Source organism: Xylocopa sonorina, chromosome 1, assembly GCF_050948175.1.
Source record: "Xylocopa sonorina isolate GNS202 chromosome 1, iyXylSono1_principal, whole genome shotgun sequence".
Lineage (NCBI taxonomy): Eukaryota > Metazoa > Arthropoda > Insecta > Hymenoptera > Apidae > Xylocopa > Xylocopa sonorina.
Genome location: NC_135193.1, coordinates 8182825 through 8203346, shown reverse-complemented (window position 1 = coordinate 8203346; position 20522 = coordinate 8182825). Strand labels below are relative to the sequence as shown.

General features: G+C 41.0%; 4 protein-coding genes and 1 long non-coding RNA gene across 7 annotated transcripts in view; 3 read left to right on the top strand and 2 right to left on the bottom strand.

Annotated features, from left to right (window-relative positions):
* Grh (grainy head) overlaps positions 1-2635 on the top strand; it is a 140108-nt gene extending 137473 nt beyond the window's left edge. For 2 of the 3 annotated variants that reach the window (XM_076905175.1, XM_076905166.1), the window contains exon 15: positions 922-2635. In XM_076905175.1, the coding sequence (XP_076761290.1) occupies positions 922-1207 (286 nt within the window). In that variant the 3' untranslated portion in view covers positions 1208-2635. The remainder of the gene's footprint in view (positions 1-921) is intronic. The other variant, XM_076905185.1, reaches the window with a different exon arrangement.
* Positions 2636-10033: 7398 nt separating this feature from the next.
* LOC143431890 (proclotting enzyme) lies at positions 10034-14360 on the top strand. Its single transcript, XM_076908871.1, has 6 exons — positions 10034-10208; positions 11430-11743; positions 12265-12737; positions 13354-13628; positions 13717-13862; positions 13938-14360. Exons 1-6 carry the CDS (start codon positions 10034-10036, stop codon positions 14088-14090), a joined length of 1536 nt encoding a protein of 511 aa, XP_076764986.1. The 3' UTR covers positions 14091-14360.
* On the bottom strand, positions 10638-11537 carry LOC143431882 (uncharacterized). The gene is made up of 2 exons (XR_013102742.1): positions 11027-11537; positions 10638-10849 (listed from the first exon to the last, which is right to left on the bottom strand). It is a non-coding gene; the product is annotated as an uncharacterized LOC143431882 (long non-coding RNA).
* Gwl (serine/threonine-protein kinase greatwall) lies at positions 14337-17098 on the bottom strand. Its single transcript, XM_076908850.1, has 3 exons — positions 16691-17098; positions 14718-16608; positions 14337-14532 (listed from the first exon to the last, which is right to left on the bottom strand). The coding sequence occupies exons 1-3, from the start codon at positions 16907-16909 to the stop codon at positions 14432-14434; spliced, it is 2211 nt and encodes a 736-aa protein (XP_076764965.1). The 5' UTR covers positions 16910-17098; the 3' UTR covers positions 14337-14431.
* Positions 17099-17407: 309 nt separating this feature from the next.
* LOC143431876 (serine/threonine-protein kinase VRK1) lies at positions 17408-20094 on the top strand. The gene is made up of 7 exons (XM_076908854.1): positions 17408-17771; positions 17931-17983; positions 18058-18127; positions 18242-18438; positions 18556-18769; positions 18936-19606; positions 19862-20094. The coding sequence occupies exons 1-7, from the start codon at positions 17609-17611 to the stop codon at positions 19997-19999; spliced, it is 1506 nt and encodes a 501-aa protein (XP_076764969.1). The 5' UTR covers positions 17408-17608; the 3' UTR covers positions 20000-20094.
* The last annotated feature ends 428 nt before the right edge of the window (positions 20095-20522 follow it).

Here is a 20522-nt window from a genome sequence, read left to right as displayed (position 1 = left end):
CATCCGATACGAACCAAATCGATTCTCTCTCCTTCTGTCTCTCCGCCTGGCTCTCTTTCTCTCTCTTTCTCTTCCTCTCTCTTTCTAATCGCTTACTCTTCTGGTCTCTGGTCGCTACTTTTCTCTTTACTTTAACGTCGCTCTCATACCGCTCGTTCACCCTGCAGAATCCTTGTTGCCGACCACCATCGATCCAGCGGAGCTCTCGTTGTTCCTCGCTCGGGTCTAACGAAGTAAATCCACTAATCTCTCTCGTGTCCTTTATTTTTCTTCTGTCACGAACGCTCACGCACGCCTGCCTGCACGCTCCTTCGCATGCCTCGCTTTGCCTAGTGGACCAGTACACTGGTCCAGTGGAGCAGCTGTGTTTCATCTCCATTCCACACTTACATCTTCGGTCATTTCTTCTTTCTCTCTTCTGGTTGCGTTTGCTTTTTCATTTTCGACTTGAACGAAGCTCTGCTTGCCGTCCGCTTTGGGTTCACTTTGGCTGTTTGCGGACCTTAAAACCGCTGCGTTGATGGAATCAACAGACTCCTGTAGATCTGTTTAAATCGCGAGACGTTACTTCAAGATCTCCACGGGTGCACGCGTTTGTTCAATCTGTCGTACCATCAACGCTACTAATCGTTCCATTAACCTGTGTACTCTGCTTAAAATATCAGTCGTCACAAGAAAACGAAAACGAGACCATACAGAATGCGACGGTGCTCGCTGTTGTTTCCTTGCCCCTTGACACGAAACACAAAATGATAATAAAGGGAAGAAACGATCTCTCGTCACGTTGTTGATTAACGTTAAATCCCGCTCGCGAAAATCATTCCAGCCCCGTTTTCGAACTACGGCCCTCGATTTTAAGCAGGGTAACCTCGCGCCGCCGTTAACCGCTCGTTAATCGCCGTTTTCTTCTACGTGTTGCAGAATTACAGCGAAAATTGACGACGACATGATCCGATATTACGTGGACGAGGACCTGTTCCTCCTGGAGGTGACCCACTCCAGAGTAAACCCTGACCCAAGCAACGAGCGCAACTCGGCCAATCCCGGTTCACCAGGCGACCCAGGCGATCCCGGAGACCCGCCAGCACCGACTGGCTACGACGTCACCCTGATCAAACTACCCTCGTCGCCTGCTCACATAGCCCACTCGCCATTAACGAACTCCGCGCACGGGCACCCCCACGTTCACGATAGTGGCAACACGTGAACCGCCCGCTTCGCAAACGCGTAAAGATGAGAATACACGAGGGCACAGCGTACACTGGTACACACGCAAGCTCTCGTCTGTTTCGTGTAAATAAGTCTGAAAGGACAGAGAGGCAGCCCGTCGATGGCCGCGAGAGGAATCGTCGACACGGTGCAATGTGAACGATGAACACTGTACAGTATCGGCGGGGGAGAGCTTTTCAGGGACCCGCGTCTGAGGATCGCGTCTAGTGCAACAAGAAGAGGACGAACGAGGAAGAAAAAGGTGTTTCGAATCAGTGGATGATAATAATTGCCACTTTGGCCCCACCAGTGCTTGCCTTTAAGAAATAAGCTTGGACCAACCGACGAGTGGACAGAAGAAGAAAAGAAGAAATACAACGTCGTAATCCACGAGTTTCTACTGCGTGTAAATCGGACTGTGAACACGCGGGAAGAAATCTCGGGACTGTTCTTCGTACCGTACAATAGAAGTCAGCAGAAAATTAAAGAAGAGAAGCGATTGTTAGTTGATAGTGGTCGTCTTGTGCAACCGTTTTTTTTTTTTTTTTCTTTTTTTCGGAAGATAGTGTTTGTTACTTTTATAATGATATACAGGTAGTTTCACGGATGTAGAAAATTTCGTGGATACGGAGAGATGTTCGATCGATTCTATAATGATCTCGAGGAAATGGACGAAGCTTTATCGCGCGACCACTGTTTTTCATTCGTATCTTTCGAGTTTCTCGAAACGCTCATTGGACATCGAGGAGGCTTGCCGGTCTGACTGTCGCGCAGAAGAAACGTAATCCGTATGCACGAAATAGAAATAGCGATCGAACAGCCTGTATACGCGTAAAATTCTCGACAGGAGGCACCAGATCGCGAGGAAGTATATCTCTAGCCGTACAAGGCGACTCGTTATTTTATATATATTTTTTTGTTTGTTTTCACTTGTGAACAATTTATATCGATGGTTGTTAGCTTATAGAGTACCGTTGACGTCGTAGTTGAAACGCGATGGCTATATGTAAATCAATCAAAATTGATTTAAGGAACTCCCGCTCCCATCCCACCCCCACCCACCCCTCACCCGCTCCCATTCCCATTAAATGTTAAGTTAAAAAAAAAATATATATATATATACGTATGACGTATAGATGTATATGAAAATGCCACTCTATTTTATCGTATCGTCGGTTTTAGAGTTTAAATTCTTGTTTATACGTTTAAATGTATCGATCGTCCGTACATTGGACGATCGAGGAGCACGAAGCAAGCTTATTTTATAGACTCATGAAATGCATAACTCTGAATGCCGCCATTCCAAGATAGACCGGGTGCCATCGAGCATTTTATCTCTTGATAGCCTTACGCTCACGCATATTCGAAGATACATGTTCTGTCCGATTCGTGATCAAGATTCTCGAGCGGACGCGACGATCGCGTTTCGAAGTCATCCGTTTTTAAATCATTCTACAACATTCCAGGATAATCGGGACGATAAGCGTCCTTTATTCTTTCTCTGTCTCCCCCTCTCTATTTTGCGTCAATTGTTCATTCTTTCAATCTCACCGTTATTTATACCGATTTAACGAGAACGTCTTCTGATTAAGTATACGTTAGACATTTCGCAATCATTCCAAGAACCTCCTGAATGCCCCAGGATCCTTTGATATTATACAAAGAGAAAGTATTATTTACTAAAATATGTAATTTTTTTTTCTAAAAAACGGATACGCGTTTATAAGATTAACAGTTGCGTCAAATTTCAGGATAAATGTGATTGCATAGATCAATATTTATGTAGGGTAGACTAATGTAGATAAATATGCTATGTTGGTATCTGTAACGAATCACTTAAGATCGCTTTACTCGAGCATTAGACAACCCTTTAAGAACAATTAATCAAACGGAATGAAATTTTGCGAATAAACAATTTAATGGAAAATCGAACGATAGTGTAAAGATATTTTTTAAAATGTAAGGTATACTATATAATTTTTTATACAATTACTTATCCGTAACAATTTTCAATCTGCCACAGATCAAGACTGTACATGCACGTCGATCGTTCTCAAAGGGTTTGACTATTAAACGTGTAAGCCGCGTTTATCTTGATCATGGCAAGAAACAGATTGCATTGTACGCAATGAACATAATTACTCTGACTCTGTGCAACGCCGTTTTCGTAGGTCCTGAACGAACCGTAAGGTATAAAAGAGAAAAAAAGAACAAAAACTGTCAATAGCCTACGGTAACGCATTGTTTTTAAGGCGAAGCGACATTAACGTGCCACTGGTGAAAGCGAGCCATTTTGTCGTCACGCACGTCGCGTGATTTTTATTATAAAATCACGCTCGTGTTACACGCGCACACGTATACACGTACACTCGCATCAGCTATTAAAATCATTAATTAGTTTCGCGTTTAGGTATGGACTAGAATGCATAACGACCGCGACACGCCATTATCGTTCTCCATTTTTGTTCTTGCATCGTGGGAATGCGAACGAAAATCATATACACAACACCCCAACACCTACATGTATCGCGACACCGATATCAAAGCAAGGATCAAAATACGCTTGTAAAATGCATATTAATTATTATTATATGAGTACTATATTTTGTTACATCTATTGCAAGACAGCACATAGTTTGATATTATTAATATTATTTGATTCTATTGACTAGAGCTACGTAATACGTATATTATTATAATTATTATTATTAATTATTATTATTTTTATACGAGGGATGCGTGTATTCATGGTGCGAGAATGAGAAGAAGGAAAAAAGAGAGATGGATCGTGAGAGAGAGAGAGAGAGAGAGAGAGAGAAAGAGAGAGAAAGAGAGACAGGTAGCGTGAAAGTAGAAGAATGAATGGTACAGATATCGGTATGACTGAGAAATGTGACGAGAGAGGAAGAGATTCGTGTCCATTTACGAACATACACGAACATTGTCAGTGTTGCTCCATGACATTTTTATTTGTAATCGATAGCTACCCCAGACAAACCCTCTGCTCACATCCACCCTACGCCATAAGCTACCCTATCCTAAATCATCGATCGCCCAAGTACACTTTTCCGTAATCTGCGGACGGATCTCGAAGAGGGGTTCGTCGCGTGTGCGCAAACTTTTATTTGCTATCGTGTCATCCCTTATAATCCCTTACGTTTATTAATATTATTAACTAACGGTATATCATGAAAGAAAGAGAGAAAGAGAGAGAGAAAGAGAAAGAGAGAGAGAGAGAGAGAGAGAGAGAGAGAGAGAGAGTGTGTGTGAGTGGCAGTCGCGTTACGGTCAGGAGAAGACCTCAACCGTGGGTACCAACGACGAATACGTAGATCGCGAAGGAAATCGGAATATATGGATCTTTTTTTCTTTTCTTTTTCTTAATTTCCGTTTACATCTGTTAACGTCGAAGCGAGCGTGCGGTTTTCTCGTGATCGTTTCCCCAGCCATCTCGATATCGTACTTTAAACGACGCGAACGACGATGCCGAAACGAGCCCACGGGCCTCGCCTTATTTTGTTAGAAACTGTACCCGTGTAAGAGGAGGAACATTGAGACCGGCCAAATTTCGGCCTGAGCGCGCGCAGTGTACTGTTTTGTTTAAGAAAATTGTATCGAAGGCGGACGTGTTGCAGAACAGATGAAATGATGCGAGAATATCGAAATATAATACCGTTTTCGCGTTGTCTTGCCATCGTGAGATTGTGCCAGAGGTGATATTATATTACGCTGTTTATTGCAAACAATAAATATTATATTAGTACGTTTTATAAATTGTGCCTTTTCATTATTCTTGACATTCACACAGGGGCTCCACCGTTCTGCGTCAATGTAAATCGTCCAGCGATACGTTACAACGCCTCTTGATGCGTAACGATGTAATCGCTTGCCAGTTCACGTTGACACGCAACGATGATACGCAACGAGGATACGCAACATGCGGAGACCACGTCAAAGAACGTTACTTGTAAATAAAACTGAAAGAAATACTTCTCTTCTTGTATACACAATCCGTGCATTCTTTTCCTTAATCAGGATTCGTTATTCTTTTCTTCATTAACCCTTTCTTTCCTCTTTTAGTCGCCTCTTACGACAGCCAAGGGATACTATGACTGTATTATAATTAAACAATTCTGGACAAAGAGCGAACATTTTCAGAATCAACTAACTATAAAATAAGAAAATAAGAAAACAACTTCTATCTACAATACATAAATTCTCTCATTCCATTCATTCCCAGGGTTATTTTTAAGCAAAAAGACAAGAAATGTTCTTTTTCGGACACGATGTTAGCCAATAAATAAAATAAGATTCTCGTGGCGTCATCACCTTTGTTTCAACCAGAACGTCACAGTTTTTTATATACGAAAATCCGTTAGATAAAAATTTCTGAAAGGATTATAACACACAAAAAGTAATAAAGAAGAGCGATCCCTCTACCTCCAAAAAAAAAGTCAAAAAGACGACCGTAAAATCGGATGAGCCAGAAATGCCTGACAAACTCTCAAAGCAATCCGCTCGTTTTTTTACGAGCATGCTTTAGACGCAGGTCAAAGTTATTCTTGCTCGCTGATGTATGATATGGTGATTTTTTAACCAGACGTTTCAATCGAATCGACATTAAATCTTAAGCATTTCTCAATTTTCAACCGTTCAAAGTTAATTACTTAAGTCCCTTTCAACACGAAAGTCGTTTCAGTTTCCCTCTTGTATTTGTTATTATGCCAATGCTGATAATAATGTAAAAAATATGGTTCTTTCCTCTTTCGCATTATCACACTATCAAACGAATACATTTAACCCTCGAATGTAACTTTGTCCACCACTCTGAACGGGACGCCGAACATTTTAGGGTGACGCAAATACAACCTATAAAGCTATCGTTAGTTTAAATTCGATCGATAAATTTCGTACCTTCTAATGGATCTCGAACACATGCACTCCCCACACGAATAACGAAAGGTATGGACGCTGTGACGACCACGTAGAAATACTCGACCTTGTAGTGGGACAGTGGCCCTGACGTAAGATATCGGTTCTTTGTACATACGTTTAACCGGTGTCGATCGGATTCCTTTATGACTAGCAACCGGCGAACGATTTTCCTCCTTTAACGAGAAATAAAACAGCATTATCTTAACGACGGTTTCCACCAGTCGAGGATCCCAGTTTCACTTTTAACCGCACATGGAGAGTATCGTGTAATTCCATAGCAAATTGCTTATTTTCCCGGGACCACGTTCGCAATCAGAGGGAGAATGGCTTAATGCTGCGTCTTTATGTTCCATAAAATACATAGTAGATAAATATAGACGCGTAACAAAAAGCAGCCCTCGCGCAACCGGTTTCCACGGTCCAAGGGAAGAGTCATCGTGATCCAACGGTGGCGTCAGCGCGAGCTGTTGAACTAAATTTTATGTATGTACACCCTGGGCAAGCGCCGTATGCAACCTCGAGGCTTGTTTACGAGAAGCGGATGAATCGAACGGTGGTCGTCGAACCGCGCACCAACAACTTTCCTCGAGAACACTGGACCAATCTCGATATAAGGACGAGGACGCTTCTTCGTACCGGAACTCGATTACATTAATCCGTCCCGAATAGATATATCTGTAAAATATGCAAATCGACATCTGGGGTAAAGGAAATAAACATCTCGAATTAGAACATGCCTCGCCAATAATAAGTCCCGATGAGAACGATCGAACGCTCCTAAAAGGGGGCTACCCATTTGTTTTCTTTTTTTTAACTACATCGGTTCGCAATTAAGCGTGAATCACTAACAACGTCCAAACGATATTAACATTCCACACCAGCAAATTGTAAGAGCAAATCCACAGACAATGAACCCGAAGTTTTTTCGGCGAGCAAGATCAACGATCCGAAGTGTCCCAATCCCCTTGACCATACAAATAGCTCGCAAGTATTTCGGGAACGGTCCGGTTTGGCAGCGTGAACGTCTGTTCCCTTCATAGACTATGGAACTTCTTTCCTTTCGAGCTCGCTAACTCCATTTTGCGAGTGAAATTAAATATATCCGTATACACTGGAATATCTACCGAAAACTATCGAAAAAATAATAGAGCAAGAGACGTTTGTAGACGAATAATTACTTGAAACTACAAAAAGTTTCGTAAAGTTTGACAAATTTTTATTCAAACATAAATCTGGCACATCCTCGCATATATTACATCTGTAGGACCATTTTTTTATAGCCTTCCAAAAATTATAAAAAAAAAAGAGAAGAGAAAGATTATGACGCGTCATGAATATGTAAAAATCGAAGATGGATCGTAAATCAACGACCGCGGACGATTCGGTCAAGCAAATTATTAATAGTCCGCGTACGAAGAAAGGACGAGACAGACGGAGGAGAAAAAGTAAAACTTTACCACGTTTTCCCGTCCCCTCACCCTTTTAAGGAACAGTTCAATGAACCACGGAATGCGAAGTTTACATCCATCCCAAGGACTGGCACCACCTTCTTTCGTTCCCTTTTTCTTTCGTCCTGAATGGCAGTTCTGATACTACGTTTTAATACAAAACAAACATCGCTCGCGCTTGGGCAACCTGTAAACAGGATCAATAAGGAAAAAAGGGAAACGCTGATGCATGCCTCCTCTCGATAAACTAAAAAGTGCATCGTGGTATCAATTATAGGGACTACGCCTGTAGGTACAATTGTTTTAACCACTGGTTGCGGTGCAATTTATAGCGGATGTTTAATTACTATTTATGACACTTTTTGCGCGATAATCCCTCGAATCCGTGAATGCAATTTAAGTTTAAATATCCAACAGGAAGTTCCGAGGCAGTTACGCTTGACTCGTTGATATTACGCGGCGTTACTTTCCCGCAATTGTGAGGGTATCTTTAAAAAAAAAAAGGCCTCCGAGTCGGGCAGGAAATGATCAGTACTAAAGAGTCATAATGAAGAAGTTTAAAAGATTTAATGAACTGCTTGAAATAAAACATCGACACGGAATTTACACGTGGATTACTTGCCATTTGCATAAACCCGATATTTTATTCTAGTTACACCCTACAGCTGTGGTTATTAAACGGGAATATGCTAATTTCAAATGGAAAGCTACACGATACCCCAGGACTTCCAACTTTGTTGAATTCTTCTTGCAGTGTTTTACAAACGTTAGACACGTCGATATTTCACTGTAAACATCTGTCGATAAATAAATTCGCGGGACTGTTCGATGGTCCCGAAACCTCGTTAAATAAATCGACCCCCCGCCATTTTAGAAATCTCAAGCCATTAAACAAACTTACACGATACTCTGAAACCCCAAATTTAGTTATGCGGATATCTCTTCGTGGACTTTACAAGCTTCGGAATTACCGATATTCGGGCATAAAAGTCTAGCGTTACATAAATTTTGGACGTGACAGACATTCAAAGAAATTCCTGGGAGCCCCGACAAATTGTGCAGAGCAAAGTGAAAACTGTCTGACCGATATTAAGCACGCGATCCACGCGGAGTTTGAAGAAATTCCATTCATTGTGCTCGAAGGGAAATGCACGCGTACGTTGGCATTCGCGATGGTGCACGAAGAGGAACACACGCGATTGGCAAGTTCACGGCCGTCCCTTACGTGCAGCCTTCTCCTCGGCCTCTTCAAGGCCAACGCAAGGATCGTACTCTCTATGCAAATGCCACTGCGAACACGGCAATCGCGAACGGCGCCAAGATCCGTGCGCCGGCACAAATCAAACTTGAGCCGGTTCTGTCGCACCACTTACATAATCGGCGAATTTCTATCGAAACCGCTACGATCTACTGCGAACATTTGTCGCCTAAAATTCGATTATACATTCCTGATTCGTATCGGTTAACAGTACGGCTGCCCGTTATCGAACCGGGAAATTAGACGGACTCGTCGAACCGTACTGACAAATAGCATTGCTGATGGAACATTCGTTATACGAGAAAAAAAAATGAATGCTCGATGTGACACGCTGCAAAATGAGAGCTATTCGAGACCGTCTGACAGTCGTTCCGAAACCATTAATCGAGCGCCGGTTGAGCGACCAACGGCACTCTGATTAATTCCATTCGACCGAAAAAATAGTCGTTTTATTTTCTATCGGCTACAATATGATAAATGTCTAAGCTGTTTCAGAAAAATCAGGTAACCCGTTACGAACGAATTCTCCTCTATCGCATTATTATAAATAATGGTCCTCTATAGGACCAAAGAATTTATGCAACATTTCAGTTATTTTAACCCTGTTGCCCCTAAGATTCCTGAATTTCAAGAAAAATTAGATGTCGATATGCATATAGATTACTTTGTATAACAACAAATACGAACAGTAATGTACAACAAGCCCAAGGAAAAGGATAAAATATCCTTCGCAACGTTGCAGTCGAACGAAAAAAGCTCCTAAGAGAATACTCAAGAGAGAACCTCGCGCGAGATCACGGTCACGTGATCGCATCAGGACGCTGAAAGCCGTTCGGATGTTACAATCTGTCGAAAGTTTTGCATATCGTCAGCTCCGATTCTTGTGTCACGGGGTCCGCCCACCCTTTTTCTCGCCCATGGTGCCGATGGACGCCCCGCTAGAACAGGACGAGTGTCCCGTGGCTCGTATCGAATCGCACCGGGGGCAAAGAACAGCGTCGACCACGAGAGGGGAGGACGAGCCCGTTATAAGTACGAGCACCGGCTATTCAGCAGCTTAGCAACTTAGTGCCGGCCTCAGGATCCCTACCGGTAACACAGGGCCACAGACCAACCGTTTCGTCTCTCCTCCTCGTTGCGCGTTCCTTTCTCGCCGGTGGTTTCTTTCCGTTCCCCGTTGGGGATGCAACGACGACATCGAGCGTCGTCGCTAACGACGCCACTGCTGCTCGCCGTAGAAATCCTCGTAGTCGCATTGACAGCACCTAGTGCCATCCGCGCGAATCCAGAGGGTAAATCGATCGCATTCGAAACGATCCATCGGGAAGAGGAGGATGGGAACGCGGTGATCATCGACGGTGAGTGTCCACGGATGGTATTTCCGGATTGGGTTCGATACGCTGCAATAAAGTTTTAGAGTTTAGGGGAACGATCGCTCTCGACGTCGGTTAATCATCGAGGATTTTAACGGATTCGGCTATTTTGCGAGGTTGACCGGTAGACGGTGAACTTTCGACTGAAAGGGAGGCTTCTTTTCTTATTTTCTAATTAACTTCATTAGCTCGTGGAGGTGTTCGAACAGAGTAATGAATGGTGGCAATTAATATGGATTAGCCTTTCGCGGAGTTGCGCGGCTGATGTTGATGACCGTGTATTAATCACTCGGTACATACTTGGATCGTGACTGAAGAACTGGAGATAGGAAACTTGTTTGGGTTCGTTGCATCGAGATGATGGCATTTGAAATTGCTCGTCTTGATAATAGATGGACGTGCAAATGATCGAAGCTGGGTATCAAAATATGATCGGCCATGCGTGCGCGCCATACACGGCGAACGGAAGTCTTCCAAGCGCGCGCACCGGCCTTGTATGCGTGTGCCTGTGTATAACTTGCGGGTCAGCGAACCCGCGCTGTCAAGAAACTGGATGGTATTCTATTGTAGCAACTCTGATTCGATCGATCGATTGAAAAACGCGTGCGATGACACGACAAATCAGACTGAAAACAGAATAGATTATTTTCATCCCCTCGTAATTAAAATTTCTTGAACGAGTCGCGAAATACTAAGTAAAAGTGTTCGTTCAGCGTTGAAATAAATGAACGAACACAGACCATTTCTATAAATGCAAACGCACCGTATAGATTAGCCTGTCTAAATTCATGATGAGTACTTACAATTTAACAAAAATTAACGAAAGGAAAAGCGACGTGATAAAAGGTAGAAAGTTTCTTCTGTGTCGATCAGATGGTTTCCCTGCGAACATGTCACGCAGGCACATAGCATTACGCGGCGTGGACAATCTGCATTCATTACAACGGTAGACGATGTGTCACTCTTTGTCAGGCATCATTCATGCGCGCGTGTATACATGGCTACGTGCTGTATTCCCCGCGCAACTCGATTCCTTGGTAAACACGGTTACATGTTCGTAAACCGATCACGAACGGCTTGGAAAAAGATGGGAGAAATCAGCATTAGAAAAATAATTTCTGACCCCATAATTAATATCCCGATCGTATAATTAATCTTCCCGCTTGAAGCACAACAAATTGAAGCGTACTACGTTCTGTCGTTTAGCCGCCACCGATTCAGACACTCGACTCGAAACGAGGGACGGTCGTGGTATCCTGTGGAACGGAATCCCGAGCAGCGAGTCCTGTCTTACGCTAAAGGGCGAGGTTGGTCGTTGTATCAGCTTCAAGGAGTGCTATCCATATTTCAAGGTCCCCGATCTGAGCCCCCTAGATGGCTGGGTTCTTGGCATATATGATACCTGCAGTTACGTAAAAGACAATGGCCAGACGAACTTCGGAATTTGTTGCTCCAATATACTTCCGGTCGTTACGCCACCGTTGGATAACGCAGATGATCCTATTATAGAGGATACTCAGGTAAATTGATTGTTAACAATTTCGAATATCATTAATATTTCCAATATAGTATAATGTAATAAAGCTTCTTGCTACTATACCAGAAATCCATAAAAGCAATATAGAATACCATTAAGAGAGAACGTACTAGGTAATTAGTAGCAAATATCAACTTCTGCTAGAACATAATGACAAGATCAATTTACAAACGGGCAGTCTACCTCTTGAATTTTTACTTTTATAAATACAATATAGCACGTACTTTTCCGCGCGTTTCCTTCCAACAATTTCTCAGCTGCAATTACAGAACCTGGATAGTTACTAAGAACTCGTAAAAATAATACGTGATACGAATCGAAAACGTTAGATTCAGCGTAGAAAGTCGCGACTCGAGTATACCTATCGATTTCGCAAACGGGCTTTTACGACTCTGCTTTACTACCGTATCCAACTCTTTCACCTCAAACACCTCGTTACTCCATTATCCTGTTGAAAACAATACACGTCGACGTTATCACGGGGATCCCCTCGATACTTTTCAGGGAAGAAACGACAGCAAAAAAGAGGAAGCAATGACCGTGAAGCCGAGGCCACAGACACCGGGTTCTTGGCCACCGCCAATTCCAACGCATCCACCTGATCACACCATACCTCCGCTGCCCACCCATCCGCCGTATCTCGAATTGCCAGCAATCTCGACGATAAAACCAGTTTTCACGTCGAAAAAACCCGGCATCTTGACGACCTGGCCAACGAAGAAACCTACCTGGCGGCCAGGTGCGCCGACCGTGTCGACCACCAGCGAGAAACCCACGGGAACTATTTCAGCCATCGACACGTCTCAATGCGGTGCGAAGAACGGTGATCAGAACCAGGAGAGGATCGTGGGCGGTCATAATGCTGACCTTGGCGAGTGGCCTTGGATCGCAGCGCTCTTCAACAGCGGTCGACAGTTCTGCGGTGGTTCGCTCATCGATGATCTACACATTCTCACCGCCGCTCATTGTGTTGCCAAGTAAGTTGCCACGGAAAGGCGTGCGGCATGACAAAATCTTTGCTCGTGGTGTACAGTTGGTGGTACACGGTTTTCTTTCTGTGGGAGAAGTAACAAAGAATTAGTTCCAAAGTCACTTTCGGTTCGACGATCTGCATTCGTAATTAAAGGACTCGATACGCAAACCGGTCAGCGTCACGTCTCGACGATAATCGATTTTACAGGTAGTTCTACCAACGCAGACATTGCACGTTGTTTAATGCATAACAAACAGCTCTAACTCGATGCTTATGCAAAGTATTTGGAAAGCCATTGCATTTATTTCAGCATTTACAGACTGGTCCTTCAAGCCCAAATATATTAAATTTGTTATTATTGAAAGCAATACTTCTTTGTAGAACTATGCTTAACAATGAAAAACAATTAAAATGCACTTCAATGGAAAATATGAGACACATATAGCATAATCAACTTTCAAAGATAATTTTTCATTGGTACTGTAACACATTCCAAAAGAATTAAGCGAATAATAACTAATATTCTTCATCTAATTCTTCTACTCGATAAAAAATGGACAAACATAAAACACATGTAACGAAATTCAAATATCTAACGAACTGTCTTCGATCGTTTTCAGCATGAACTCTTGGGACGTCGCAAGATTGACGGTTCGCCTGGGCGATTACAATATCAAGACGAACACAGAGGTCCGACACATCGAACGACGAGTGAAACGAGTGGTCAGACACAGGGGTTTCAATGCAAGAACCCTGTACAATGACATTGCATTGCTCACCCTTAGCGAACCCGTTCCATTCACGCAACAAGTGCGACCCATCTGTCTGCCGGGTGGCTCGCAGCTGTACCCTGGAAGCATGGCTACAGTCATTGGTTGGGGCTCCTTGAGGGAAAGTAAGGAATCATAAAGTATTTAACGTTAATTCGATGAAAATTCAAACTTTCACAGCTAAGTTGTGACGTAATATTTGTAATCCTTCAGGTGGGCCACAACCAGCAATACTCCAGGAAGTCTCGATACCAATCTGGACGAACAGTGAATGTAGACTGAAATATGGTGCAGCGGCACCTGGTGGTATCGTAGACAGTTTCTTGTGCGCAGGACAAACTGCGAAAGATTCCTGCACGGTATGTATCATTATTATAAACATTCCTTCTGTTATCATACGTATACGTAAATCTCTAACGGCTTCCATCTTACAGGGCGATAGCGGTGGTCCATTAATGGTAAACGATGGCCGTTGGACACAGGTTGGTATCGTCAGCTGGGGTATCGGCTGCGGTAAAGGCCGATATCCTGGCGTTTACACGAGAGTAACGCATTTCCTGCCTTGGATTTACAAAAATTTGAAGTGAAACACACAGCAGGAGGTATGTTGCTCCTTGCGTGCTCAGTAAAATACCTCGTTCTTGATCACTCTTGATCACCATTAAACGTGACACGGCGTCGCGTAGAATAACGAGAGCCCTCGATAACTGAACATTTCTGTACGAATAAAAAACAACATTCATTCATATAGTTCATCCCTCTGTAATTTGTTCCACGAACTGTTTTCGTTAAACCGATACGTTCGCCTAGATATAAGTGATCATACAAAAATGCTAAGTTGTAACAAAATATTTTATAGTACTATACATATACAACTATATAAAAAATAGTTAGAGATTATAACAATTCCCGCGTTATGTTATTTCTGTTACAAGGCAGACCGTGCATTAACGCCTGTTTTCCCATCCTCGCATTCCAAAGACGACGTATCACAATTGCTCACGTTTAAATGTTGCATAATATTCCGTGCTAGAAAATAAACCAGAACTAAATTACCGAACATCGTACAATCGATATTATTTATCAATCTCTAATATAATCTGTTACACAGGATGGTTCATTTCACTGACACAAGATCTGCTTTTTCTGATTGCAATCAGAAAAAGTGTAACTCGTTCCGTTTACTTGAACCACCCTTTCAAGCAGAAAATTACCTTGAAAGTAGCACGTATCGTAATTGTCGTCGGGTTGCGGTATAAAAGGTGGCGTCGCTTTCAGCGGCTCGCTCCAAGGGAAATCGTGGAAGAGATTCATAAGCCGTACTTCTTGCGCGGAAGGACGCTCTTGTTGGTCTAAGGTGAGAAGCGCATCTATGGCTTCCACAGCAGCCGTTGACAAAGCTTCCTCTTCCTGTGGCCAAGGGATATCTCTGGCGAGAATATTGGAGAACACTGCCTGCGGTGTTTCATCGTTAAAAGGCGGGACACCGGTAGAGAACTCAAACAGGCACACGCCTAGAGCCCACCAATCCACCGCCGGTCCGTGACCTTGTTTTAAAAGTAATTCCGGAGCTAAATAATCGGGTGTACCGAGTATACGTTCATCCGATCGAGTCGCACCGGCTTGACGGCCTCTTCTCACCGATTTTGGAGTTCTGTACGGTGTGTAACTATTGCCAGACGTTGCTGGGGTTTTTATCGGCGATATACCTTGAGGCGATCGATGTTTTTCGTCTATAGATATCTCCGGAGCCGAATGCGACGTGAGGACCGGTGGGAGCTGAAATCTCGTCGACTTGATCAAAGGCGCTTGTTGTTCTTCGCTACATTTCTCCTCTGCATCTTTACTGTGACATCTCTGTTTCGTAAATGACACCGGTGTACTGAACGCGACTCTTCCGCTAGACCCACTATCTTCTTCCTTGACTGCATCGTTAACGTTGTTCGCTTGCTCATAACCCGTTTCTCTCATAGATGCAGAGATATTGGAATGCATCGGACTTCTAGAAAATATACACCCACGATTCTTCCTTTTTGGTGTTTTGTCGACCTCTAAATCCATCGCGTTCAGTTCACACGTTAGGCCGGTTGTTGCCCCCGTCGCGGTCCTCTTTCTTTTCGCGCCTCTGGTGAACGTGCTTACGCAGGTGCTCAACGGACTAGTGTGAAAAAGGGGTTGTTGAGAGTGTTCAGCTTCTAGCGTAGATTCTTCTTCCTCCTCCAAATTGTAATTCAGTTGACTGTTTACATGAACCGAAGACGCCTCGCACGTATGATAACTACCAGAACTGCTCTCTTGTCCGTCGTCGTCGATAGCTTTTTTCTCCGAACGTTCCCCCAGACGGAGATCCTCTGCAGATTGAAAAGGAGTAATGCCGGATACTCTGGAATAATCTCCCGACGCAGCGGAAGAAATTACCGAATTCGGCGATGATTGCACCTTTGTGCAGTTTCGTTGAAGGGCAGAAAGTAAATTAACGCCAGGTGTGCTTCTGTCGCTGAGATTAGATTCGCTAGTGGATCTTTGTCCAGAACCGAATGACAAATGCGACGTCAGCGAAAGAAGCTGTCCGGGAGTTCTAGTGCAAAGACTGGGCGTGCAATTGACTAAATCCGATATCTCAAGATCTCTGTGCAAAGAAATTTTACTAAGCCCAAAATCTGTCAGCTTGACGTGTCCCTCCCTTGACAGAAGCATGTTGTCTGGTTTCAAATCTCTATGTACAATACCATGAGAATGAAGATACTCTAAAGCGAGGCAGACTTCGGCAGTGTAAAAAGCTGCCATGGACTCTTCCATGTATCCGTACATGCCGAGCAAGCTCTTAAGATCTCCGCCCACCATGTACTCCATTACTAAGTAAACATTACTAACAGATTGCAGTGAATAAAATAATTGTACGCAATAAGGACTACGTGTTAAAGCTAATACATTTCTTTCGATGACCACTTGCGACGCCATATTCTTATTTATCATCTCGTTTTTCTTCATTACTTTAATCGCGTATACTTTCTCAGGATTCGTCTTTTTGTAACCGAGGAAAACTTTGCCAAATGCACCCCGGCTTATAGGCTTCACGATCTTAAAATCATGAATCTCTGGGACCTGAATATCAAGTTTCAATGTTAAATGATAGAATCAGATTTCGAGTCGGCACTGGTCTAATTGAATAACGATATGCGCTTACCTTTGCCGTGACGTTAACAATTTTAGATATGGTGTTAAAGATAGAATTGTCAATTTGTCGGCTCGTCGATGCCTGTTGCGGCGTACACTCACCGTACGGAATCTCACGTTCACTCTCTGAGTCATTGTAATTCTGGCAACAATTCTCGTTCCCTTTCTCATTAATTTGGTCAATAACATTTAGACGTGAATTTGGCGACTCAATCGCCGCTTCTTCCATTTAAAAAGGTAACCTAAACTAAAAACTGAACCCGCGAACTTGCGTAACAGGACGCGAAATATCGGAATCCCGATTCATGAAATAATACTACGACACAAAAGCGGTGTAGTTTTATTCATCGTTCCCCCATATTTTATGTTTAACTCTTACGTACACACAAACATTACTTTAACGGTTACCCGACATGTTTGAAAAATAAACATGTGTGTTCTCGTGTGACAGGAAAATATATTCCATACTTCAGGCATCTGGTTGCAACCAGTATCGCCAACGATTATTCATTGTTACTAACCAACGTTGTACGATGTAAATCAATGTTACTTAGCGACTGACAGTTTTTATCGCGGTTAGAATTAAATATGATACTTTCCAATTTATTGTACGTATTAAAACTGAAGACTTTCTCGGTAATTTGTTCAAACGTATAGGAACTTGATTGATTTTCAGAAGGTTGCAATGGATCGTTATGATTCCCGCCTTTAAATTTTTTTTTTTGTATTCATTAGCATCTCTGCAACTGTGGACGAACAGTCGTTGTCGACTGTATGGCACGCCGACTATTTATTTGAATATAAATTTGTCATAACATTAGAAATTTACTTTGCTATACTTAATATTATTCTTAATCTTTTACTGCTATTTTGTGAACACTACGTTACTTCATACATATCGTATTAGCATATTTCTGGTAACCTCATAATGTGTGCAAAAGTAGTGAAAAAAGCTCCCAGAAAGAAGGGTGCAAACGCATACAAACTACCGGATCCAATATCCGCCGGCGAAATATTAACAGATATGACAAAGAAACAATGGATTCTTGGTACATCTATCGGTGTGGGGGGTTTCGGTGAAATTTATTGTGGTATGCACTCGTTCCACTTCTTGTATACTTTATCAAATTTTACGTCTCAATGATAAACTCATTTGTTACGTCTTACGTTACATTTCACAATTTGAAGTGTATCGATGTAACATATGAATGCACGTATAACAAATACTCATGTCGTTCTAATAATTACAGCTGCTCCTTATAATGGTAAAGTTCCAAAAGAGTATCCAAATGTAATCAAGATTGTAAGTTGTTACCAGTGAAATATTTACTATAATTTATCAGTTTTGTACATACTTTACAAATTATAAAATTATAGGAACCACATGGAAACGGACCATTATTTGTAGAGATGCACTTTTACATGAGAACTGCAAAGCCAGATGAAAGTAAATTATTTGGAATTTTAATATTTTTTTAAATATTATTTTAAGTCTCACATATTGTGCGCATAATTATTAAAATATTATAAAGAGAAAGCCATACCATACAATTGATTTTAGTTGATAATTGGAGAAAGGAAAAGAAACTTGCATCACTTGGTATGCCTCGATATGTTGGCTCTGGAAGTCATGAATATAAGAAAACTAAATACCGGTTTGTAGTAATGGATCGGTATGGTACAGATTTATGGAAACTATTCGAAGCAAATAATAGAAGATTTCCAGAACACACAGTATATAAAATAGCTTTACAAATAGTAAGAGGCAACCTAAAAACGTTTTTAATCACTTGGTTTTAAACAAGTTGAAGTGTTATATGACAACTGCTTGTTAAATGATTTACTGGATTTTATATTAAGTCTACAATTTTTCAGATAAATGTACTAGAATATATGCACTATAAAGCATACGTACACGCAGATATAAAAGGAGCAAATTTATTATTAGATTTAAAATCTCACGATCAAATATATCTGGTTGATTTTGGATTGGCTTCTCATTATACAACAAAGAACGAATATAAATTAGATCCAAAGAAAGCACATAATGGAACTATTGAATATACTAGTAGAGATGCTCACATGGGAGGTAAAAATTATAATAATACAATAAAATTTAATATGTTTGACTAATGTGAACAGCTTTTCTACTATTATTAATCTTATTGTTCTTATCACATAATTTATACTAACACTGTAACACTTTTTCAAAAACTAATTCATAAATTCATATACAATACGTTATTGTATTTCAGTACCAACAATGCGCGGTGATTTTGAAATTCTGGGTTACAATATGATTCAATGGTTGTGTGGTTCACTTTTATGGGAGAAAAACTTATCCGATCCAGTTGCAGTACAAAAACAGAAAGAAGCAGCTTTTGACGATATCCCAGAATTTTTGAACAAGTGTTTCAATGGAATTGTTCCAAATACTATACTCAAGTACATGACTTTATTAGCTAATATAAAATTTAATGAGAAACCAGATTACGAGAAATTTAAAAAAATATTAATCGAAGGATTGAAACAATTATCTCATAAACCAAATGGAAAGTTAGAATTTAAAAGTGATATTGCTGCTAAGGATCAGGTTCTAAAAGTTACACCACAAAAAGTGAAAAAGACAATTGACAGTAGTAGAAAAAGTCCTCGGTTAAAACTTATAAAAAAAGTAAGTCCTATAAGAAGCCTGGATGATAGCACTGTAGGAATCGTGATAGACAAAAGACGCGGTGGTATGAAAGATATTAAACAAGTGTTAAATGACATCGAATCTGATGAAGAATACGATATAAAAATAGTAAAAAAAACAAAAAAGCCAGCTAGTTCTATAAACAAGTCGAATGAAGAAAAGAATCCAATTAAAAGCAGGAAAAGAGTTAAAAGAACTTACGATGATACCCTTTCTGACCCTGAAACAGAGGTAATATATGTATTTATTTTTTTAATGCGACAAACATTCACTCGTACACATTTGCGCTGTAGCAATGGTATAATTTAAAAAGCATAATTTTCGAGGAAATAATTTTTTAATATCATTATAATCCAATATTATGCATTTTCAAACAATTATTCACACTAGTAACTTTGAGATGGCAAGTTGTGAAATTATCATTACTGAAGTAAACAAACATAATAAACTTTCATTAAAATATTATTAATGTACTATTCTACACAGGTTATATCAAAAGGTACTAAATCGCGACCTAACAGTAAAGTAACACAACGGAAAATAACATCTAGAAATACAAGAACCAAACCAGAAAGAGTATTAATTGACGAAACTGCTTCTGATGAAGATATCTTTAATATATAATTATGTAAGTTTAAAGTATATGTATTTATATTTTAATGCGTCCGTACGCATTAAAAATGTTTTTTGCTGGGATTTTGTACATTATTGTATTTATAACAAAAGAAATATCATTTGCAAGTGAATGCTATCATTCGCATAATCTGTATGGAAGTAAATAAATAAATCAATATATTTTGATACATTAGCACGATAAGAAATTATACAGAATATGTGAACTTAATAACTTATAATGTTAATACGAATATATACGTACATTGAGTCTTGTCGATTTCGACGTGACATGTGATACTAACCATGCTCAGGTGAAAGAATTGGTTGACAAAGGTGACGCAGTGAAAGGACTACATGTATGTTGGTAAACAGAACATTAACCTACCGATATTTATCAGAGTCTTGTTCACATGCCGCGTCGAGAGTCAGTGCACTAGTGGTTAAACTTCTCATTCGCTGTAATAAGTAAGTATATTTTTAAAACCAGAGAATTAAAGATCAAAAATATTGTTTAATTAATCTACATTTTTAT

Excerpts from the sequence above, each read along its gene's own strand:
- LOC143431890 (XM_076908871.1), top strand. The coding sequence starts at position 10,034 with ATGCAACGACGACATCGAGCGTCGTCGCTAACGACGCCACTGCTGCTC. Across the intron at positions 10,209-11,429 it reads GAACGCGGTGATCATCGACG|CCGCCACCGATTCAGACACT; the intron begins GTGAGTGTCCAC and ends TCTGTCGTTTAG. Across the intron at positions 11,744-12,264 it reads CTATTATAGAGGATACTCAG|GGAAGAAACGACAGCAAAAA; the intron begins GTAAATTGATTG and ends GATACTTTTCAG.
- Gwl (XM_076908850.1), bottom strand. The coding sequence starts at position 16,909 with ATGGAAGAAGCGGCGATTGAGTCGCCAAATTCACGTCTAAATGTTATT. Across the intron at positions 16,609-16,690 it reads TTGTTAACGTCACGGCAAAG|GTCCCAGAGATTCATGATTT; the intron begins GTAAGCGCATAT and ends CTTGATATTCAG. Across the intron at positions 14,533-14,717 it reads CGATACGTGCTACTTTCAAG|CACGGAATATTATGCAACAT; the intron begins GTAATTTTCTGC and ends TTTATTTTCTAG.
- LOC143431876 (XM_076908854.1), top strand. The coding sequence starts at position 17,609 with ATGTGTGCAAAAGTAGTGAAAAAAGCTCCCAGAAAGAAGGGTGCAAAC. Across the intron at positions 17,772-17,930 it reads TTTCGGTGAAATTTATTGTG|CTGCTCCTTATAATGGTAAA; the intron begins GTATGCACTCGT and ends TAATAATTACAG. Across the intron at positions 17,984-18,057 it reads ATCCAAATGTAATCAAGATT|GAACCACATGGAAACGGACC; the intron begins GTAAGTTGTTAC and ends ATAAAATTATAG.